This window comes from Kwoniella dejecticola, chromosome 2 (assembly GCF_000512565.2).
Source record: "Kwoniella dejecticola CBS 10117 chromosome 2, complete sequence".
NCBI lineage: Eukaryota > Fungi > Basidiomycota > Tremellomycetes > Tremellales > Cryptococcaceae > Kwoniella > Kwoniella dejecticola.
Window position 1 is genome coordinate 1,119,785 of NC_089302.1, and position 20,442 is coordinate 1,140,226.

Below are 20,442 nucleotides of genomic sequence, written 5' to 3' on the forward strand. Positions count from 1 at the left end.
CATACACGAGAAAAGGAGCAAGCAAGAAAGCTGAAGTAAGGCTCGGCGTTGAAATACTTAGCTTTATAATCAAATCGTAATCCTTGTTGAGATTGGTAAGTCAGTCACTCTTTGAGGTCGGCGACCGTTATCAACCGCGAAATATATGGATACATACGTCAAGAAGTGTATATAAAGGATCTTACTGAAACTCGTCTGATATCAGATCTCTCATATTCAGTCAAATATCACCAGAAGATCTTTTCATCAACTGAATTGAACTGCAACTGAGTCGCACCACCAATAAGGCGAATAACCTACCATTCCATCATACTTGGACAACAATCAACAACAACAACAAAACTTGCTTCATCACCTATCATATAATCCTACACCTATGACGACCCCCCAGGAACAACCACCCAGTCCATCAACACACACCGTATCCAAAACACCCACTATGACCGACCCAACACCGACTGCTAAGCCGAACTTGGGACCTTCTGCACCGGAGGATCAACCTGTTCGATATGGTCCATCTCATCATGCCGGAGTCGGAGCCGGAGTCGGAGTCGAAGGAGAGACCAGCGAAAACGACACATTCGATGAAAAACTCTCCAGAGGTCATTCTCGTTCTATCTCAAGGACTGACGCGAACGGATTCAGTCCTTTGAGGGTATATGAAAGTCGGGATGCGCATAATAAACGAATGCCGGAATCGCAAGCTACGAATAACTTGGCGCCCGCAAGGTCGATAGCTGCGAGTGTGATTAAGCCTGAAGAAGGAGGGAAGGAGAAGAAGATGGAGAAATTCAAATATTCCTGTGAGTCGGGTCGGAGTCCAATTTGGGTTTTGGGTATGCTTGTACGTGTATGGAGCTGATTGATGTGCTGTTTGGTATGATACATGATCAGTCTTTTCACCCGAAATGGCCATGTTTAGGAAATTGGCGATGAAGATGTTGGTTGGGACGGTGGTCGTCACTGTCCTGGTCATGTGGATGACCTTGCCATTTTACTGGGGTTCCTGTGAGTTTAGTCACATTATCACGCATTCACCTGTAGAAGCTGATAATTGATTTATATCGAATGTGGGGCCGCAGTGTGGAAGTCTAATAAGTACACAGACAAGTTGACGGTGCGAATCATTGATCGAGATGGCGGAGAAATCGGATCAGCTGTCTCTTCTGCCTTGGTGAGTCATCTCTCATCTCCAGCTATCACAGCAAACTTGAATCAACTCAGTCGTCTCATGAGAATCAACCTTTTCTTATCTTTCTCGTATGACGTTATGCCTTTTCTCCGACTGGTTGCTAAATATACATCATGATGCTGACTTGATTTGGTTACGTTCCATCTCATCCGTTCAGTTGCAACAAAAGAACCTACGATATTTCACCACTTCTCCATCTGAGCTGCCTGATATTGCAGCTGTCGAGAATGATATCGTCCAAGAAGGAGCATGGGCCTCGATCGTCATCAATGCCGGCGCGACTGAAACACTTAACCAGGCTCGACTGATCGGGAACTCCAGCTATAATCCCTCAGAAGCGATCCAGGTGTTCTACGCTCAAGCAAGGATGGAGACTGCCGTCAACAGTTATTTGGTACCGTACATCCAACAAGCACTGACTGTGATCTTGTTCCAGTTCAACGGAAGATCTGTGGCTGAGTTGTGAGTCCAGCTCTTTTTGCTCCTTTCCTTGCCTTCTCTTCGAACCAGATCCCAGAATCAACATCAACTTTTATTGCCACACATGCTGATGTTCTACGTGCCCACGATGTTCAGCCTACAAGCAAATGCCAACAATGCTACTGCCTTGACGACACTCGCCGCCGCCCCAGCATCGATCTCGACTCCTGTATGGTACAGCATGGTCAATCTTCGACCATACAACCAACCAGTCGCTCAAGCTATCACTTTAGTCGGTCTGATCTACATGTTGATTTTCTCATTCATCATCACCATGTCCAACAATGCCGTCCGTGAAATCATCGCCCCCTTCCTCACCACGAAACATTACTTGATCTACCGAATCAGTGCGCCCCTAGCGCTGTACTTCGTGATCTCCTTCTTCTTCGCCATGGTGAATTTGCCATTCAAGATCCACTTCGGCGCGCATTACACGTACGGGGGAGGGTTCTTCTTATGGTGGTTCACCCTTTTCCTCGGGATGGGCGCTGTCGGTCTATCAACGGAATTCATGATTACGATCCTTGGACCGAGGTTTATCGCTTTCTTCCTCTTACCGTTGATTATTGCCAACGTATCGTGAGTAAAGCATCTTTCTGATTCCTTCATTACCTTTGGGGTCCACGCACCGGCTGACAAGTGTATATCCGTGCTTCGCAGAGTCGTGTCCCTGCCTCATGAGTTACAACCTTGGATCTACCGATATGGCGTGGCTATGCCATTCTACAACGCCTCGAGGGTAGTCAGAACCGTGAGTCATTTGGCATTGCGACTCTTTTACCAGGAAAGCAAAGAATATGAACTGATTGTGATCTGCGCATTTTCAGATCATCTTCGATACCAAGAATGACATCGCCGAGAACCTAGGTATCTTACTCGCCTGGATCGTGGTCAATATCATCACTATCTGCGTGGCTACTTGGTTGTTCAGACGAAAGAGCGTGAATGAGCATAACAAGGAAGTTGGCGAGAACGAGCTGGATAAAGTTGAACAACCATAATTGAGATTGGATCACTGCAGAATTGCAATCTGGAATGCAGAAAAAGGCGGTACTGCTATCGTGTAGCTGTTCGATATGACAGGTCTGATCTGATCGGAATGACAGTGTACAGAACCGCTGTAATCGTCCTGACAAGCTTTATAATAGACTCAATGCTCCTCGATAGTGCAGAAACCCATAACCATTATATCATCTGTATGCATCTTTCGCTCGTTGCTACCAACCCGAGCTGCTTCTCACCAAAGCAAAGTCTGCAATGATCATTGTTGCTCGGGCTGGAATGGAGACAATCGTTGAATACGTAATTCTACTTTGCCACGCGGTCGGCCGTTTTTGTTTTTGAGATTTTGAGAGATTTTGAGATTTCGTCTTTGGTGAATTAGTTCACTTGTACTAGCAAACCTCTTTATCCTGACCATTCTCTATTTTCTAGACGGTCATCTCACCCGGATTAGCTTTGATTTCATCGTATCGTTCTTGGAAGCTACAGGGCGACTTGAAGTGAAGTAAAGGATCTGTCAATAAGGCAATTGTCTCTCACGAAAGTCTGGTCGGATCGCATCAAGTACACACTCGCTTCGATCGTCAAGCAAGCAAGATGATACCCCGATCATCCATCATGCGAGCGTCTTCCGCTCTGGGCAACCTCGCCTCGCGAAGATCTGTATTAGTCTCAAGAAGTATCGCTCGACCTGCTCCTATCGCTCCGATCCAATCAACCAGGTCTCAAAGCTTACAATGTGAGTTTCCCATTCCCTACTTTTCCCCGGCTTAAGAAAAGATGTGCTTTCCCGGTAAACTCAGTCTGTTCAAGCTAATCTCATCTTCTCTTATGGTCTTAGCCATACTATTAAGTCGAGGATACTCAGCAGCTGCTCAACGTAAATCAGAAGATGACTTCTTCGTTTCTGAACCCTCTCAATCACCAACATCTTCCTCCTCACGATCTTCATCCTCAACCTCCCCCTCATCTTCATCCCCTAGAAGCCCCAAGGCGGAAGACGACGGCTTTTTCGCCCCATCCTTGACTGAGTCGTCTCGGTCTCAAGCCTCGTCCGCTTCGTCAGCTGTGCCGCCCGAAGGATCCAGTCGGACTGGACCAGCAGTAGATATAGTTCCCTTTGAATCGCTCAAAGGGAAGATCGACCATGATACCCTCAAAGCATTGACTTTCAAGCCTTTCCAATTGAAAGCCATGTCGGAGGTGCAGAAGCGGGTATTGGGATTGATGCCTTCCCTCGGAGGTGGGAGGTTGAAGGGACAAGCTAGAGAGGATGCTGAGGCTGTAGGACAAGTGGAAGAGGCCAAGGAGAGGGAGGATTTATTGGTTAAAGCCAAAACCGGTACCGGAAAGACTATAGTGAGTATCACATGTAATTCTAGCACAAAGCCAAGTCGATCAATAAGGTAGTCACTTGTGCTGACTGGACTTGCTCTGATTTGTTCATCTAGGCATTCCTTGTCCCAGCCATCGATGCACGAATCAACAAAATCAACGAACTCATCAAGACGCCTTACCCAGATGGGACTCTGCCCGATCGAGCTGCTCAAGGCCGAAACGAACGAGCTATCACCCGATCCCACGTCGGAACCCTGATCATCTCTCCTACCCGAGAATTGGCCACTCAAATAGCCAACGAGGCCCTTAAGCTCTGCACATGGCACAAGGAAATGCAAGTCCGATTGCTCGTAGGTGGGGAATCAAGACATCGACAATTGAAAGACTGGAAGAGAGGCCGAAAAGATATCATAGTCGCCACTCCAGGTAGATTGAAGGATCTACTTTCCGAAGAAGAAGTCAAATCAGCCATCGAGTTCACTGATCAATTGATCCTGGACGAAGCTGATACACTGTTGGATATGGGTTTCTCGCAAGACCTGAATCATATAATATCGCATCTACCTAAAGAACGTCAGACCTTCTTATTCTCCGCTACGGTCTCCAGGGAAATCGCCGCCATTGCTAGAAAATCGTTGAAACAAGGACACAAGGTTATAGATTGTGTACCCAAGAACGAGTCAAATGTCCACCTGCACATCCCGCAACATTACACCATCGTACCTTCTGCTGCTGATCAGATACCGCACATCCTCCGACTTATCGCCCATGATCAATTCATCAACCCGCACTCCAAAGTCATTGTCTTCTTGAATACCACCAAGCTCACCATGTTGACGGCGACATTAGTGCGAGAGCTGAAGAGCTCCCTGCCGAAAGATATCAATGTATACGAGATCCATTCGAGATTGGACCAAAACCAACGATCGAGAGCCTCAGAGCGATATAGACGAGATACGAAGCCTAGTGTGTTGATCACCTCGGACGTGTCGGCGCGGGGTGTAGATTACCCTGGAGTCACACGAGTCATCCAAGTCGGTATACCGGCTAGTGCGGAGCAGTACATTCACAGAGTCGGAAGGACAGGTAGAGGAGGCAAAGAAGGCGGAAGAGGTGATTTGGTGTTATTGCCTTTCGAAGAAGGCTTCGTCGATCGACTAAACAAGATCCCAATCAAGCCTGTACCCACTTCGGCATTGGAGAGGGAAGTGACTGAGATGGCTTCTTCGGAGGACGAACGATATATCGAGAAATTAGAAGGTATCAAAGATGCCATCACGCAATTGATGCCTTCCTTAGACTCCGAGGCTATCGAAGAAGTGTTCACGTCGATGATAGGTTACTACATGGGTAAATCGGATCAACTGAACGTGAACAACCATGAGATCTTACAGGGTCTGAAAGATTGGTCAGTTGAGGCTGCAGGTTTACCGGAACCGCCATACCTCTCGCCTGGATTCCTCCAGAAGTTGGGATTGGGAGGAGGTAATAGACGATCGGGCGGGTTTGGTAATCGATCAGGAGGAGGAGGGAATAGGTCAGGAGGATTCGGTATGAACAGAAGATCAGGCTCAGGCTCAGGTGGATTTGGAGGTGATAGGGATCAGAGAGATCGAGAACCGAGAGTGAGAAGTGGAAGTTTCTCGTATGGCGGAGACAGGGATAGGGATAGTAATAGATCGAGTGGGTTTTCGAATAGGGATAGGGATAGAAGTAGTAAGAGGTGGTAAGGGAGACAATGGAGTATACAGCCGGGGAAATATGACATGTCATGCCATGTTACAGCTTGACCTATAGAATAACGCTCACTTCACTCTTACTTCTTCCATTTCGCCTTCACGGTTCATTTATAAACATATAGTAAAAACCTCTTGTCCTTGTTCTACATCTGTTGTATTGATCTAGTCATCATGAACATGCATTGCAAACACACTTTTCATTGATCAAGGGCTGTCCACCAACTTTGGGTGTATTTCTGAGCGAAGTCACTGCAGGTCGGCCAACTCCGTCTCACTCGGCCAAAGACGGTCCATCTTCGAAATGTCCTGCGATAAGAGAACGTCAATGCCATGTATGTTGATTTCTTCCTCACCTCACGTTCGGATCAGTCATCGTGCTTCTTTTTGCTTGACACTTCAACGCCCGGACTCAAGATGTCACTGATCCAGCAATTGACCGATACCTTGTCAACCCAAATATCTCAATTAGCACCTATCACCTTGGATGTACCTACCAGCCCTGTTCTTCAAGTCTCGCAATTCATACATCACGTCACTACCACCCCGATCCATCCTGTATATTTCCCGTACTTGCGCTTCGGCGTTATACATGCTGTGCGAGTGACTACTGTCTGGGCTAGCTTGACTAAGGGGAAGAAGAGGGATGGGGATGGGAATGGTAGATTAGCGGATTTGTTTGGGTATTTGGTGTTAGCTTGTAAGTTTGTCTATCTTATGTCGCCGCGAGCTTTTGCTCCGTATTAGCATCCGGCTGGACACTGGATCCCATGCTGACGATTGCGATTCGAAACGCTAAATATCATACATGGTACACGGGACTACAGGGGGAGGAAGTACGGTGACCACGATGATCCTTAATCAACCTCCATCATGGCTCATCTCGCCCACTCCATGGATCATCTACCCCGTAGTATACACCCTGCTTATTCCCACTGGCTTATCAAGGTACTTCGTCGATACATGTCCGGCCATCTTATTCAATCTCCTTGGAGCATGTGTAGACGGTATGACAAGAGGAACTACCATTACTTCTCTAGGATCACTCATCTCATCCTCCTCCCTCGATGGCGGTCAAAACGACCTCAACCTGTGGACGTACGTGCTCTTAAGTGCTCTAGCCATCTCCTCGGGCGGCCTTATGGTCGGCACCCTAGGATTGAATGAGACCACCTGGAGATTGGGTACCCCGAATCTACTAAAAGGGGGAATACTGAATACTTTGGACGCATGGGGAGCGAGCTTAGTCGGAGTATTATGGTTGATCCTCACTCGTCAAAGCTCGACTTTGACTCCACTGAGTGATCTGGTAGAATCGCCCTTACCTCGCGAGTTCAAGGTGTCTAGTGCTGAAGGAAAGGGGCAAGTCGTTGATGTTGCGCATGCTAGAGCTATCTGCGTGATTGTTTTGGCATCGCTCTTAGCTACCAAGGCAATCATCTTGGAGGTTAGCAGTACAGGAAATCCAAAGAAGAAGGTGAATAAGGTAGATAAGAAGACTGAGTTGTTCATCTTGGATGCGGATGAGGATGTCAATGAAAAGAGCTCAAGTCCTCCGAAGTCAAAGACGATCAAGAGTCCTGTTAGTACGAGAACAAGGGAGGGAAGTAGTAAGCCTACACCTCGGAAGAGTCCTCGAGCTAAATCGAAGCAGCAGTAGTAACAGGTTTGATCTGGTTAAAGCGGGAAATCAGGTATATGTGCATGAATTCATGCATTTCACATCAGACCGTGAAATTTGTATTTGTAGTGCTACAATCGACTACTCGTATTGCATCAAGATAAGAGGTCTGCGCCCTCTTTCATCCATCTGAATGTCACGCTAACTCTCAAATCCCTCAATATCGTCTCCGACCCTCCATCTTCTGTACGGACGACATCCTCCATTCGACCCTCTATACCGTGTTTCCACTCCCACCTCGCTTCTTCGGACAGGACATAAACAGTCCGAGGAGGCATATATACCCTCTGAATAATGTCATCCTTCGAGAGGATCATCGTGCATCCTCCGATCAATGAACAGCCGATTATGCCATCTGCATAGCGATTCGGTAAATCTACATGAGGGGTAATACCCGCTCCTGGTGGATAGAGGTTGAGGATCACTTGTCTTGCTAGATCTTGTTTGAATAGCATCTTCATCGTCTCTTCAGTCATCTTGCTACTAATGCCCAAAAGGTCGTGGAGACATCCATGTAACGTGTTGATATAACTCGGCAAGCCTCCGGAGGCTGATGGCGCCTCCCGATCGGTGGAACTGGGGAGCGATCTCGGACCCTCGAAAAGCATGACTTGATCCCTTTCCCCGCCTGAGAACAGGTCCGCAGCTGCAATCGCATTCAAAGTATCGCCTGTTCAACAGTCCATCAGTTGTTCAGCCTTTGTTGTCTACACATGCTGCTTGAGATTTAGTAACTTGAGAACTTACGAGCAACGTCGTCAGGCAATAAAGCTGGGAAGACCCATAATCCTGGTATATCGGGAGCGTTCCGACACGCTATTTGAGGATCCTGAACATCTTGACGAGCTTCTGAGGCGACGGAGAAGAGTGAATTGGGCGATGAGCTCCTAGAGCTGCTCATCGGACGCGCCTTTGATTCCTTACTCACGCCATGATTAGAGCAGGTTCACTTTAAACTTGCTGCTGGCAGTCGGCGGCATGCTATATTTCGTTGTCACGAGCAGACCGTTGAAATCCGACGGAAGTCCGTGCAGATCAGATATCAGAACGCGCACCACTCTTCGCTGTACCCTGCCCTAAACCCCCAAAATTCCCTAAGTCCCACTTCTACTTCGGTCGCTCCTCACCTTCTGTTTCTTTTCTGCAAGCTATCAGCTCAAAGTCACTCTTTCAACCTCTCAACCTAACCTCACAAAAAGCAAATAAGATGTTCGCCAACTCTCTCAGACAAGGTCAGTGCCCACCATCCTTCCTCCCGAGCAGAACAACGTAGCTGATCTTCCGTCGCGCTTAGGTCTTCGAACCGCTTCTCGATCATCCGGTATGTCTTGTCTTGATCCCGCCAATCCATCAATATGACATTGCGTGTTCCGTCGTCTGTCATTCATATGGCTGACGGAAAGAGTGCCTTCAGCGAGAGCGTTCTCCACTATCCCAGCTAGGGCTGCTGCTCGACCTTTGGGCGCTGGAGTAGCTCTCGGTGCTGCTGTAGCTGGATACGCCATGTACGAAGGTGAGCGATACTCCTACTCAGAATTGCAGGTTCATCATGCTCGTGTATAAACTCAGACTGACGATCCTCCATAGCCTCCAGATCTCCTTTGCTCCTTGAGTCTAAGACTATCGCAGGGGAGAAAGGTACTGCCTCGGAGAGATCTTTCGTCATGGTGAGCCTTTCGCTCTTCTGCTTTCTCTCCCTCTCTCTTAGGCTCGATTTGATTGTCGTACTGACAACGAGTTGTGCACAGATCAAACCCGACGGTGTATCTAGACAACTCGTCGGAAAGGTGAATCATTTAAGAGCCTCTTCTTACCCGGCCTACGACGATATGCTGACTTGCTTCGGCCGCAGATCATCTCCAGATTCGAGGAAAGAGGCTACAAACTTGTTGCGTACGTATCACTCGAACCCTCTCCCACTTCTACTGCCCACTCGCCCTCGAGAGTACGTGAGCTTAGACTGACCTCTTCGCTCGGTATGTCTTTCGTCGGAAATAATAGCGTCAAATCCCTCACTCCCTCGGAGGCTCTTGCCAAGGAACATTACTCCGACCTGTCCGCCCGACCTTTCTACCCCGGTTTGGTCAAGTACATCACCTCAGGAACCCCTGTCGTCGCCATGTGAGTCACAATCCACCCTTCTGATCTCTCTTGCTCAGTCTGTACAAGCGTAGCGTAATGTGTGGTTTATCTGCTGATCCATTATATGAAGGGTCTGGGAAGGTAAAGACGTCATCAAGCAAGGTGTGAGTACCGCTCAACTCCCCATTCACATCTCTTCCGAACCCTTCCGATCATGAGGAAGTCCGCTTATTATGATGGTGAACATGGTGGACTGCAGCGAAGAATCGTGGGAGCTACCAACCCCCAAGATGCCGATCCCGGATCCGTCAGGGGTCAATACGCCGTCTCGGTCGGTCGAAACCTCATCCACGCTTCTGTGAGTATGAAATGTATTTTTGCAGTATTTTCCACGATACATCCATCCACTCCTCTTCTACTCGTTTCTCCGACTCGGCTTTACCTCACATACCCCTCTACCTCAATGGCCGCTCGCTATCCGACTTTGGCAATTGCATCTCGTATATCTGGTGTATGCTGACTCTCGTGAAAATCCAGGACGCCTTCGACTCGGCTACCAAGGAAATCGGTCTTTGGTTCGCCCCCGAGGAACTCAGCGACTACGAGGTAAGCCTATGCATCCCACTGATCTGATCGTGCATTGTCCTGTATTCGAGATATAGTCGCTGATGCGAATCACTGAATCAATTCTAGCCCATTGCCTGGCCTTGGGTCATGGCTGATAACTAGGTGCACTCGCCTCAGGGCGATTAGCACGCTACTAGAGACTGAATCGTTATCATCTGCACCATAGCATCGTTGTCATGCATGAATTTGCCGGTGAAGCAAGCTACCGAGCAGCTCCTCGAGCTGTCAGACCAGTACTTGATTCAGCATAGCAACCGAATCTAACATCGATTCTTTTCCTCCTCTTTCTTCTTCACTTGGCATGACATATATACCAGTACAACAGGCGAAGACGGATCCGCAAAACCCAAGCTACAATACCAAAAACGACAAACAGTTTGAAACTCTCAAGAGCATTAGGGCAAACTACAAACTATATGACATCCTCCAAATTTTCAGTACAATGTCCTTTTCCCCTTTTGTCCAGCTTTCGCTTTAATCGTTAATTGCTCTTCCCTCCGTTTCTCCTCTTTCAGATAATCATCCAACAACTCAAACTGCACTTTGCTCATGATTCCCACTCCACCCGTTTTGTCTTGTTTTTGCTTCTGCTCTTTAATTCGCGCTTGACTATGATTTGCCTGTCTTTGCCTTTGATTTTCAGTTCCACTTCCACTTTGAATGTCGGCCAAGTCGCACAGTATATCAATGACCTCATCTTGCATCTTGAGCAATTCATCTATTTCGCGCTTGACTCCGTATTTCGGGAAAAGCAACACCCCACAATTAACCAATTTGACTCTTTCTAGTCCTTGAACAGCTAAGATACATGATAGAGCTATCAGATGGTGATTCACTCTTTGAGTGTCTGATCGTTTGTCGTCTGATAAGATCGGTTTGGCGATTTTGAGCTTGCTTGATCCGGGGGAGAGGAAGATGATTGTCAGGTTTGGTACGACGTTGTTGCTTTTTAATGATGGTGTGAGATTGAGCGAAGTTATCCAACCGGCAGGGCTGGCTGTAACGGTGTCAGACGTGGAGTCTTTCACTGCGCCTCTGCTACTGCTATCATTCTCATTCTCATTCTCGACCATGTCTTCATCGCCTTGCTCCTGGTAATTTCTCTTCCTACCACGGTTGTCGCGACCTAGCTGTTCTTCGAAAATAGGCCATCCTGCCCCTTCTCCTGCTCCGAGCATAGCATCCTCCCCCACTCTTCCTATCCTCACTATCAACTCATCATGCTCGAAGAAGTCCCTCCTCGCGAACACATCCAGCCTCCCAAACCGCTCTACTTCAATGATCAGTCTATGCGTCTTGATTGATCTGAGTAAATCACACTGTATATCCTCTTTCTGATGAGTTATTCCATGCTCATGCCCGTGCCCATGCCCATGCCCATGATCAGGTAAATTTGGATCTGAAGACGCAGGCCAAGATTGAGTCTGAGTGGGCATCATCTCCTTCCCGCAGAAGGACTTATATTTCCCCGCCGGCAAAGCAAGTCTCACACTCTGTAATTTCGGTAAACCCAACTGATCGTTGAAGATATGGCATTGCGCAGCGTGTGATCCGCTGAATTCTATATGTTGGGCATACCGGAAACACAACGTCTTGAATCTCGATAATCTGGGAATGGGGTTCGGGTAGAAATGGAATGGACTGATCGATGTTGGATTCCTAGCGTCTTTCAAGTCGATTATCAACCGCCGATAGAAAAGGGGTGTGATCAAGTGGAAGAATTTCCAAGAGACCCGTTGGAGCACGAGTAATGAAGAGGCAGGTAAGTAGCTGGTAAGAGAGAGGTGTTGGATCATGAAGTTGAACACTGCGGGGATGTTGAGAGGAGATGAGAGGGGAGATGAGGGGTCGATATCAAGGTTGAGGTTGAGGTCGAGGTTGAGGACGGGACTGGACGTGTCCAAGTCGGTTGTTGTGGATGAATATGGTAGATTAGTATGGGTCACATCTTGCTCTTTCTCTTGCTCCAGCTGTGCATGTCCATGTTCGTAAGGAGGGCCTTCCGCTTCGTACTGAGCGCCCATATCCATGATACAGTCTGACCGTCGATCGATCGTCGTTCGGCGGAGACCTGTGCCGTGCTGTTCGGGCCACTCCTGTCCGCTTAGATGGACCGAGGCGGGCTAGGGAGGGGTACATTGGTCTTTGGTGTCGGATCTCGATTTGACCTCTGGCTGCACCGCACCTTGCACGTACCGTATCGCTGATCAGCGTCAGGCTTCATTAGCTTCGAGTCGAGATTAGCGAGGTCAAATGCAGAACTATGAAAGGACGCAACGAGGCGATATGATCGTCGTGAACAAAGGGAGTCTCACGTCGTCGCATCTGATGGATCACCTCCACTCTGGTTCACGTCATGTCGCTTCGTCCAATTTCAATACGAATAATTTCTTGGCGTCAATCGCACACCTCATACCAGGGCGAATACTCTGTGATGAATGCCTAGAATGAGGATAGTATAATGATATGATATGACATGCCATGACAAGACGAACTCGGCTTGATCTCGCTCATCCGATACGATCACTGTTCAGACCTATGCGACACGCTCAAGACATATTATCTATATAACTTGTTCAACACTTATTCTAGCCTAAATCTACACAGCACTACACTCTCATTGAACAGCGCTTGACTTCAATCAATTGCGATCACCCACACTCGGATCATGCTGATGCAGAGGCTCGCTTATTCTGTTGGACGATGCACACAAGCAAAAGTATCAGCTTAAGTCCACTACCACTCCAACTACCTCACGTAGCCGAAGTCACAAGGAAACCAGTATGGGAACAGCGGATGATACCCAGAGCTGAAATGCAATACTGACCTTCCAATTTAAGAACCCCTCTTTCTCTTCATCCTGATTTACTTTCCTGGTCGGTCTCGTTCGCCGCGGCTCATCTGAATCAGGTATACTTTCTTTGTCCTGCTCGACAACCTCAACGATATCAGATCGATCAACAGCGTAATCATAGTCATAGTCGACGGGATGTCAACTCACGAGACCAGCTAAAGCTCTTCGTTTCTTTATTCCTTGTTCGATCTCAGGGTCCCACATTCTGAACTGCTTCAATAATTGGTTCTCCCTTATACCTCGTGGACATAACCAGTTCATGAATTGCTTGACCTACACGAAGAAAACACCGACCCATGGAATGTCAGCATCCAATATCGAGATCGTGATCGAGATAAAGCAAGAAGCGTTCATTGTTTGATTTGTGCGTCGTCAAGACAAGGTGAGACAAGAAAAGTCGAGACAAGCTTCACTCACCTCATCAACCGTCTCATACACCGCCCATTCTCCAGGCTCCAATCTATCATACTGCCCCTCTTCCTGTCGCCGTCTCTCTTCCACATACTCCGGAAGCACAACCTCATCTTCCACTACCGCACTCGCCAGGTTCCTCAGGATTTCTTCATCTTCTGGATCTACCCCTTGGAGGTATATCCTTCCTGTCCCCACTACGACCTTGCCATCCAGTAAGATCGGGCTCGAGCCCAGTCCATCCATCCACCATACCTTATTCCCAAATCGATCATATCCCAACGGTCTCGATCTGAGCGTATATATCCATCTTCGGAAATCGTATTCGAGATGACGTAGTTTAGTATTGATCACTTCTTCTTCATCCATCAACCGTTTCTTCTCAGCTGCAATTTGTTTACCTTCAATCTTCCTGATTCGTAATTCTTCCCTCTCTTTAGCCAATTTCTGATTACGCAGATTCTCCTCTGCTTCTCGCTCCAACGCTTTTTCTTTCATCGCTTTGCGCCTTGAAGCGCCCGTAGCTGAGATGTTGTGGTCGCTCTCCACGTCTGAGAGGTTGTCATCCTGGATCGAAGCTGAATCTTCTAATTCGTCTCGATCCAATCCGCTACTTCCGTTTCCGATATGACCGTTACCATTGCCATTTGGGTGACCGTTCATGGAGATATCGGCGGAGTCAGTCATCATTGATATATCCCCTTCTTCGCCTTCTTCCTTGGGTTTCTCTTTTGGCTCAAGAGCTTCTTTCTCAGCTTGCCTAGATACAACCCCAAAGTATCGTCAGTCTGATTTCGGTCCAAGCAATGATTGCACATCGACTTTAGGCGATTCGCACTCACACTCGCCTCAATTCCCTCTTGACTTCAACTTGATCTTTCCTAACTTCCGTCAAATTCAACGTCGACTCTTCCATGAACTCCCTTAGGATCTCCGTCTGACCAACAAGTTCAATGAGGAAGTTGATGATGTCCAATTTATGCGAATGGTGCAAAGTCGGATACCGTTTCTCAGGTTTTGAAGGTATCAAACCTGCTATACCGCCCGAGCTGGCGTTTTTAGGAGCAGTCGACCATGTCGGACGAGTCGGTGCGGGTTTATCCTCAAATGTCAAGTGAAGGATATTGTCCAAGTAATTAGGCAGTATCTCGAGGGTACCTTTCTCCCATAGACAACCGATCAGACTCGATTCCCACCCTTTTCGACTGTCTTTGATAGACAGTTCCTTGGTTTTCCAATTTTCGGCTAGGGGTGCGACCACGGGAGCAAGGGTTTCGGTAGTGGCTCCTTTCCTGCCTTCCCAATAATCGGTATCGTTATCTGGTTCGCCCTCTTTGCCGTAATTCGATAACGGTTTGACAGCTTCGTGGCCCGCTGCTAAGTCCGCCGACAATGCGTTCAGCAGAACAGCATGGATCTCGGTCAACAAGGTCGTAGGATCGGCATGGTAGAGAGATTGCTCGAATTCGTCGAGCGTAAATGGGGATAGTCCCAATGGTTTTCTAGCGAGACCTTTTGGTCAGCAAATCCAGCTGAGGGACGTGAAGGGATATAGCTCACCCCATGACATTCAGGAAACTCCAGGTCGTCAACAGCTTTTCGAACTGATCACCGAACGGGAGAGTCTTATTGGGAGCAGGTCGAACTTGTATTCGCCCAGCTGCTACATCCTTCTCATCCGACCACTCCACCAACAGATCTGACATTGCAGTCGAGTCCATATCAGCCCATAATACTAACGCCAAGTGGGGGAGATCGTGAGATTACATACCTTCAGCAGGATATTTCAGAGCTTTCTTTTTCCTCCTTTCCTCTTCTTCTCTTTCCTTCTCTTTCTCACGCTCTCGAGCTTCTTTATCTCTCAATCGATCTTCCTCTTTCATCTTCCGCTCTTCGTCTTTCTTTTGCTTCTTCGTCTTCGGCTTCTCCTCCTCTTCTTCATGGGTGATACCCAACCTCTCTTCTCGTTCGCGTTTCCTCTTGTCCATCTGTTTCTCTTTGTATCGCTGTATCCCTTGACGTATCTCGTCCGTCATCTCCGTCGGGATCCCATATCTTCCCGCCACAGAAGGCTTGACGAGCCACGGCGAGTAGACTGCAGCATCACGCACGACGCAATCTCGGATGAATCGCTTCAACATAGCTCGAGAGAAATTTATTCGGTCTCGACTGGATATCGATACATGTAGCTTTAGCGATACGCGCACTCGCTCATGAGGCGCTTTTAGGACTGAATGAATGAACGAAAGAATGACTTACCTGATCTTATCGCATTGGACTTCCATCGTGCTGCCCATCCATTTCTCCCCTTTACCATCCTCTTCTTCTTCGTCGTACGGCCCATTACTCTGGCCATTAGCACTGGCGTACTCAGCAGCTATACCTTCAGGATACCCTTCTTCTATCAGCCGGACGTTGTAGAAGTATTTGGAGGGATCGTCTTTCTCGTTCACTTCTTCAAGGGGTAACGATAGGTCGGTGGCGTATGGATGCAAGATTGGTTTGGTCGGATGAGCGGGTGAGGATGTGGTGGCTAATGATCGAGGTGGGAAGGTCTTGACTATTCGAGCAAGGTATTTGTCTCCGTCGACGTCCACAAATACCTCTGGTGACGGACAGCACAATAGAGACAAGTCACTTTGTTAGTATCGAGCATCTCCGTTGAAAAGGGTGATATGATAAAAGGACAGATAAGGTGATAGAAATACTGATTGTCACTCACTCTCTTGATCAAAGAAGCGATCATGGAAACGCTCAAATATCTTATCTGCCAAAGTATCTAATTTGCCTTCGATTTCTGAGGGACCATAAACAGTAGATCAGCAAGCATTCGCTTTCGAGCGAGGGGAGAGAATGGTGGATTCGAGCGGGACGTACGGAATTGGACTGAGCTCAGGACTGCTTTTTTGAGTTGTCTGGGGAATCTCGAATGCAGTTGACGGACTTCCTTTTGTTCTGACTGAAGGGCAGCGTAGAAGCTGAGCGATGATTTGCCAGACACTAAGTAGGTACATCATAGTAAGGCGAAGTCGGATCGAGCCAATGAGCATATATAACGTGGATATCATCGGTACTGGAAATTGGAAATTTGGAATTGAAGCTCACCTTCACATTGAAAGAGAGGTTGAGCGTAGAAGGCCCTCCTCGCGCAGAACGACCTGAATGATATGGGTCGGATCGTTCAGCACCGTAATCCATTTCAAGTTCCGAGAGTTCGAGAGTAAAAGGGGAAGAGGGAGTAGGGGAGCAAAGACTCACTCGTAATCCGTAAAGATCTCTCCCGTCTCAGGGAGATACCAACATTCTTTATCTGTACTTTTCCAAATCGCCTTATTTTCTATCCCGTTTGGTTGATCTCCATTGATAGATACATCACCTTCATTCGGGTGTTTACCGTTCGTTAATTTAGATTGAGCCTTTTTACCTTTCCCACCAGTGGACGAAGCGTTATTGTCTTTAGATACGCCATGCATCTCCCCACGGAAGACTGATAATAATTTATCTAGTTGTTCTTCGTCGTCTTTACCATCGTTCGGCAGAGGCGTTTCGGATGGGCCGGACGAGGAGGAAGAGGGATCCCCTGCGTTTGCGGATGTCGAAGGGAGTGGTTGGAGGACGGCGGAAAGAGATGGAAGAGGATTGGGGATTACTGGTTTACGCTTTAAGAGCGGCATCGTGGGGCGAATCTAGCCCTTCGCGAAGGGTCGAAGGGGGAGACGGGGAGAAGAAATTGGAGATGAGCGGGATGAAATGATGCTAATGGTGCCAGAGTGTGAAGGAAGCGAGGAGGTTGACGTTGTCCAGCTCAAGGCAATTCCGTATCGACTCAAATCCTTGAAGGTAAATCGCACTGGTTGACACAGGTTGTTATGCTTGTCGATGTTCCGGTATTGATCGGTTGGCTCGGTATAAGCTATAGTCAACGGGATGAGTCAAGTCTCTGTCGAATCTCCGTCGGCGCAGCTCAACGGTGGTTTAAGTCGAGAGATAGAAGTACGCGTCGTATAGAAAGCCTGATGCAGTATGCTTCGTGAATCGTGAAGGACAGATGATATGCTGTTCAGAATCGCTGGGGTAGGCCAAGCGATAGCCGCCGATGCAGAGTGAAGATGCTGAGGTGATGTAGATGTCTTAATGATGGATGCAAGGTATATATATACAAAAGCAGGAGATGATGTATAGATGTAAAGACGAATGAGGATGGATGAGGGATACAAGGTCCATCCCATCCCACTGACATGGAATCGCTTAATCCAACAGGGTGAGGTAACTTAACTCCATTCCGTCCCAATCATTCATCTCTTTCGACGGTGGCACAACACCCATCCTCGAAGGACAGCTATATTCATCGACCTTGCATCTAAATCGCCCATTCTTAGACCGCTGCTAGGTATTTGAGACCCACCTCAGTCGGATGGTACGGGCCCGATGCATGTGCATGAGAGTTCTAGATGGTACAAACGCGTCGTAAATGAAGCTGTTGTCGGTAAGATCTATATAGATTCCTGGTTTTCGGTAACTAGCTGGGACCAAAAAAACATCGGAAAATAAGGAACCAAACCAAGGCGCGTCATATCATAATAATATATGTAAACAGACATTAACTGCCACATTCACAAGAATAACCGAAACACCGTTCAACCTTACACCCACACAAGGAACGCTGCTTGTGCTTATGCGCTTAAGAGCGTGGATGCAGCATAATCAACCTGATGGATGGATGGATGGAAGACGAGCCTGTTCCTTTGTTATCGTCATCACAGTAACAGACCACATCAACGCATACTCCAGGTAACAACGGTTACATACAACCTCAACTTGGTTATCAGCCCAACATACGAGTGAAGATTGCATCAACCAAAGATAGTGATAACTGAATAGGATAACATCGTATAACGTGTGAGTCAATTCCTCTTCTGCTCTCTCCCTTCCTCCACCTGACATGACCCGTTCCTGCTCTTTGCCATATTACCGCGACCATCACACTCCGAACAATCAAATTAAATCGCACCGAATCAACGATCAATCGCCTCATACACCATCGTATCGTCAAATCATCAACATCCTCCCGCTCCTACTGTACGCACCCATCCTCGTCCGACATCACCTATCCGCACCCTACTCCTGGTCACTTCGTCTGATTACTACCTGACATCACTTCAAATCTATCATCAACCTGAACATACATCCACATACACGTTCGTCTACACGTCCACGTTCACCCGCCTGCGTATGAACCCTATCTCTGCTGGCCATATTGGACATCAACTGACGTAGTCGTCCACCCATCAAACAATCCTTATCTGCCTGATTTTACCACACGCTGCACGATGTCCGACGTCACTACCCCATCAACAGCAGTCACCAACAAGCGACCCGCTTCACCATCCCCTTCAGCGGACAATCAAGCCCAGACCTCAGCTAAGAGAGCTAAACCCGACGGAGAAACCGAGAAGAAGGAGGACGAAACAAACGGTGGTAACGAAAACGGTAACGGAGAGGAGGCAACCAAGAAGAAGATGGATGCAGACGCCGAGGGGTACGTACATTCATTTGTCCAGCTTCTGCCTATTTCGCTTTCCTTTGTCAACCGAAGTGATGCCATATGCTGATCAGTAACGTTACGTACTTCTGCTGCAACAGTGCCGATGCCGGCCCCTCGAGTACCCTCGCCCCGCCTCCGGCTTCCGTTCCTGCCGCCCCCGTCAAGTCTGAAGCTCCTCCTCAACAAATCTCCATGAGATCCCTCATCGTCACCCAAGATGCAAGTATCATCATTGGTCGAGGTGGTGCCCACGTCAACGAGATCAGAGTGAGTCCACCTGCATAGCTACCCATCTGCTCTTCGACTGACCATAATCCTATTTGAATAGGAAAAATCAAGTGCTCGAGTCACTGTATCCGAATCCATCCCTGGTAACCCCGAAAGAATCCTCAATGTCTCTGGACCTCTGGATGCCGTAGCCAAGGTATGTTGGCTGCGGGGACTATCCTGAATTCACCAGCATTCTGCAGAGCTGACGTTCATTGCTAGGCATTCGGTCTCATTGTCCGTCGAATCAACGACGAACCATTCGATGTCGCGTCCGTTCCCGGCTCTCGTGCAGTCACCATCAAATTCATCATCCCCAACTCCCGAATGGGCAGTGTGTGAGTGGTTCATGATCAATGCGCATCGTGAGAGCTACAGGCTTATGTACCATTGATGGCAGTATTGGTAAAGGAGGATCCAAGATCAAGGAAATCCAAGAAGCCTCCGGAGCTAGATTGAATGCCAGTGAAGCTATGTTACCCGGATCCACCGAGGTGAGCTAAGCATTCCTCATTGGATGCAATGGGCCGACCAGCTCATCAGCTTCTTCAGCGAGTCCTATCTGTGTCCGGAGTCGCAGACGCTGTCCACATCGCCGTTTACTATATCGGCACGATCCTCCTTGAATACCAAGAACGAAACCCAGGCGCAGCTAGTGGGTCTTATCGACAGGTTGGCGCTCGTAATGGACCTGGTGGCCCAGGTGGTGCATCAGGAGCACCGCAATTTAACAAAGATCCCAACGCTCCCCCTCCTCCGGGTATGCAGACCCAACAAATCTTCATCCCTAATTCCCTCGTTGGAGCCAGTGAGTCGGACATCAAAGCTCGAATGCCCATGCATACAGTACCGCGTGCTGATGTAACATTGCGTCCTAGTCATCGGTAAAGGTGGATCCAAGATAAACGAGATCAGAGGACAATCGCAATGCAATATCAGAGTAACAGATCCTGGAACAGCTGCGCCTGGTACAGTCGCAAACCCGGAAGAGAGATTAGTGACTATCACCGGGTACCCTCATAACATCAACACTGCTGTGTCTTTATTATATGCCGTGAGTCTGTCTTTCATGACTTCCGATGCTGTCTGTTTCTCGGTGTCACGAATGTATGGATGCTGATTATGGGATATATGCTATGCGCAGCGAGTTGAACAAGAACGTGCAAAGATGATAGACCAAAATCACGCTTAGATGGGCAATGGGCACAAATGAACAGGAGGTCGAAT

General features: G+C 48.0%; 8 protein-coding genes across 8 annotated transcripts; 5 read left to right on the plus strand and 3 right to left on the minus strand.

The window, feature by feature from the left end:
* Positions 1 to 439: 439 nt before the first annotated feature.
* I303_101859 (uncharacterized protein) lies at positions 440 to 2,673 on the plus strand (the record flags this gene model as incomplete). Its single annotated transcript, XM_018405353.1, has 7 exons — positions 440 to 803; positions 895 to 1,008; positions 1,083 to 1,174; positions 1,350 to 1,654; positions 1,769 to 2,251; positions 2,333 to 2,423; positions 2,500 to 2,673. 7 exons carry the CDS (start codon positions 440 to 442, stop codon positions 2,671 to 2,673), a joined length of 1,623 nt encoding a protein of 540 aa, XP_018265634.1.
* Positions 2,674 to 3,271: 598 nt separating this feature from the next.
* I303_101860 (uncharacterized protein) lies at positions 3,272 to 5,742 on the plus strand (the record flags this gene model as incomplete). The annotated part of the gene is made up of 3 exons (XM_018405352.1): positions 3,272 to 3,413; positions 3,516 to 4,033; positions 4,126 to 5,742. 3 exons carry the CDS (start codon positions 3,272 to 3,274, stop codon positions 5,740 to 5,742), a joined length of 2,277 nt encoding a protein of 758 aa, XP_018265633.1.
* A 423-nt stretch (positions 5,743 to 6,165) lies between these two features.
* Positions 6,166 to 7,408, plus strand: I303_101861 (uncharacterized protein; the record flags this gene model as incomplete). The annotated part of the gene is made up of 2 exons (XM_018405351.1): positions 6,166 to 6,448; positions 6,576 to 7,408. 2 exons carry the CDS (start codon positions 6,166 to 6,168, stop codon positions 7,406 to 7,408), a joined length of 1,116 nt encoding a protein of 371 aa, XP_018265632.1.
* Positions 7,409 to 7,524: 116 nt separating this feature from the next.
* On the minus strand, positions 7,525 to 8,330 carry I303_101862 (uncharacterized protein; the record flags this gene model as incomplete). Its single annotated transcript, XM_018405350.1, has 2 exons — positions 7,525 to 8,099; positions 8,177 to 8,330. 2 exons carry the CDS (start codon positions 8,328 to 8,330, stop codon positions 7,525 to 7,527), a joined length of 729 nt encoding a protein of 242 aa, XP_018265631.1.
* Positions 8,331 to 8,636: 306 nt separating this feature from the next.
* Positions 8,637 to 10,240, plus strand: I303_101863 (uncharacterized protein; the record flags this gene model as incomplete). The annotated part of the gene is made up of 11 exons (XM_018405349.1): positions 8,637 to 8,661; positions 8,724 to 8,750; positions 8,844 to 8,942; positions 9,017 to 9,096; positions 9,178 to 9,216; positions 9,282 to 9,322; positions 9,431 to 9,550; positions 9,642 to 9,675; positions 9,771 to 9,869; positions 10,049 to 10,117; positions 10,205 to 10,240. 11 exons carry the CDS (start codon positions 8,637 to 8,639, stop codon positions 10,238 to 10,240), a joined length of 669 nt encoding a protein of 222 aa, XP_018265630.1.
* A 332-nt stretch (positions 10,241 to 10,572) lies between these two features.
* Positions 10,573 to 12,168, minus strand: I303_101864 (uncharacterized protein; the record flags this gene model as incomplete). The annotated part of the gene is made up of 1 exon (XM_018405348.1): positions 10,573 to 12,168. The coding sequence occupies one exon, from the start codon at positions 12,166 to 12,168 to the stop codon at positions 10,573 to 10,575; it is 1,596 nt and encodes a 531-aa protein (XP_018265629.1).
* A 636-nt stretch (positions 12,169 to 12,804) lies between these two features.
* Positions 12,805 to 17,077, minus strand: I303_101865 (uncharacterized protein; the record flags this gene model as incomplete). The annotated part of the gene is made up of 12 exons (XM_018405347.1): positions 12,805 to 12,831; positions 12,966 to 13,064; positions 13,140 to 13,265; positions 13,410 to 14,163; positions 14,246 to 14,905; positions 14,964 to 15,102; positions 15,175 to 15,572; positions 15,663 to 16,008; positions 16,126 to 16,200; positions 16,281 to 16,403; positions 16,509 to 16,561; positions 16,662 to 17,077. 12 exons carry the CDS (start codon positions 17,075 to 17,077, stop codon positions 12,805 to 12,807), a joined length of 3,216 nt encoding a protein of 1,071 aa, XP_018265628.1.
* Positions 17,078 to 18,733: 1,656 nt separating this feature from the next.
* On the plus strand, positions 18,734 to 20,407 carry I303_101866 (uncharacterized protein; the record flags this gene model as incomplete). The annotated part of the gene is made up of 8 exons (XM_065968430.1): positions 18,734 to 18,942; positions 19,047 to 19,215; positions 19,277 to 19,372; positions 19,438 to 19,553; positions 19,616 to 19,709; positions 19,768 to 20,023; positions 20,094 to 20,269; positions 20,360 to 20,407. 8 exons carry the CDS (start codon positions 18,734 to 18,736, stop codon positions 20,405 to 20,407), a joined length of 1,164 nt encoding a protein of 387 aa, XP_065824502.1.
* Between the last annotated feature and the right edge of the window lie 35 nt (positions 20,408 to 20,442).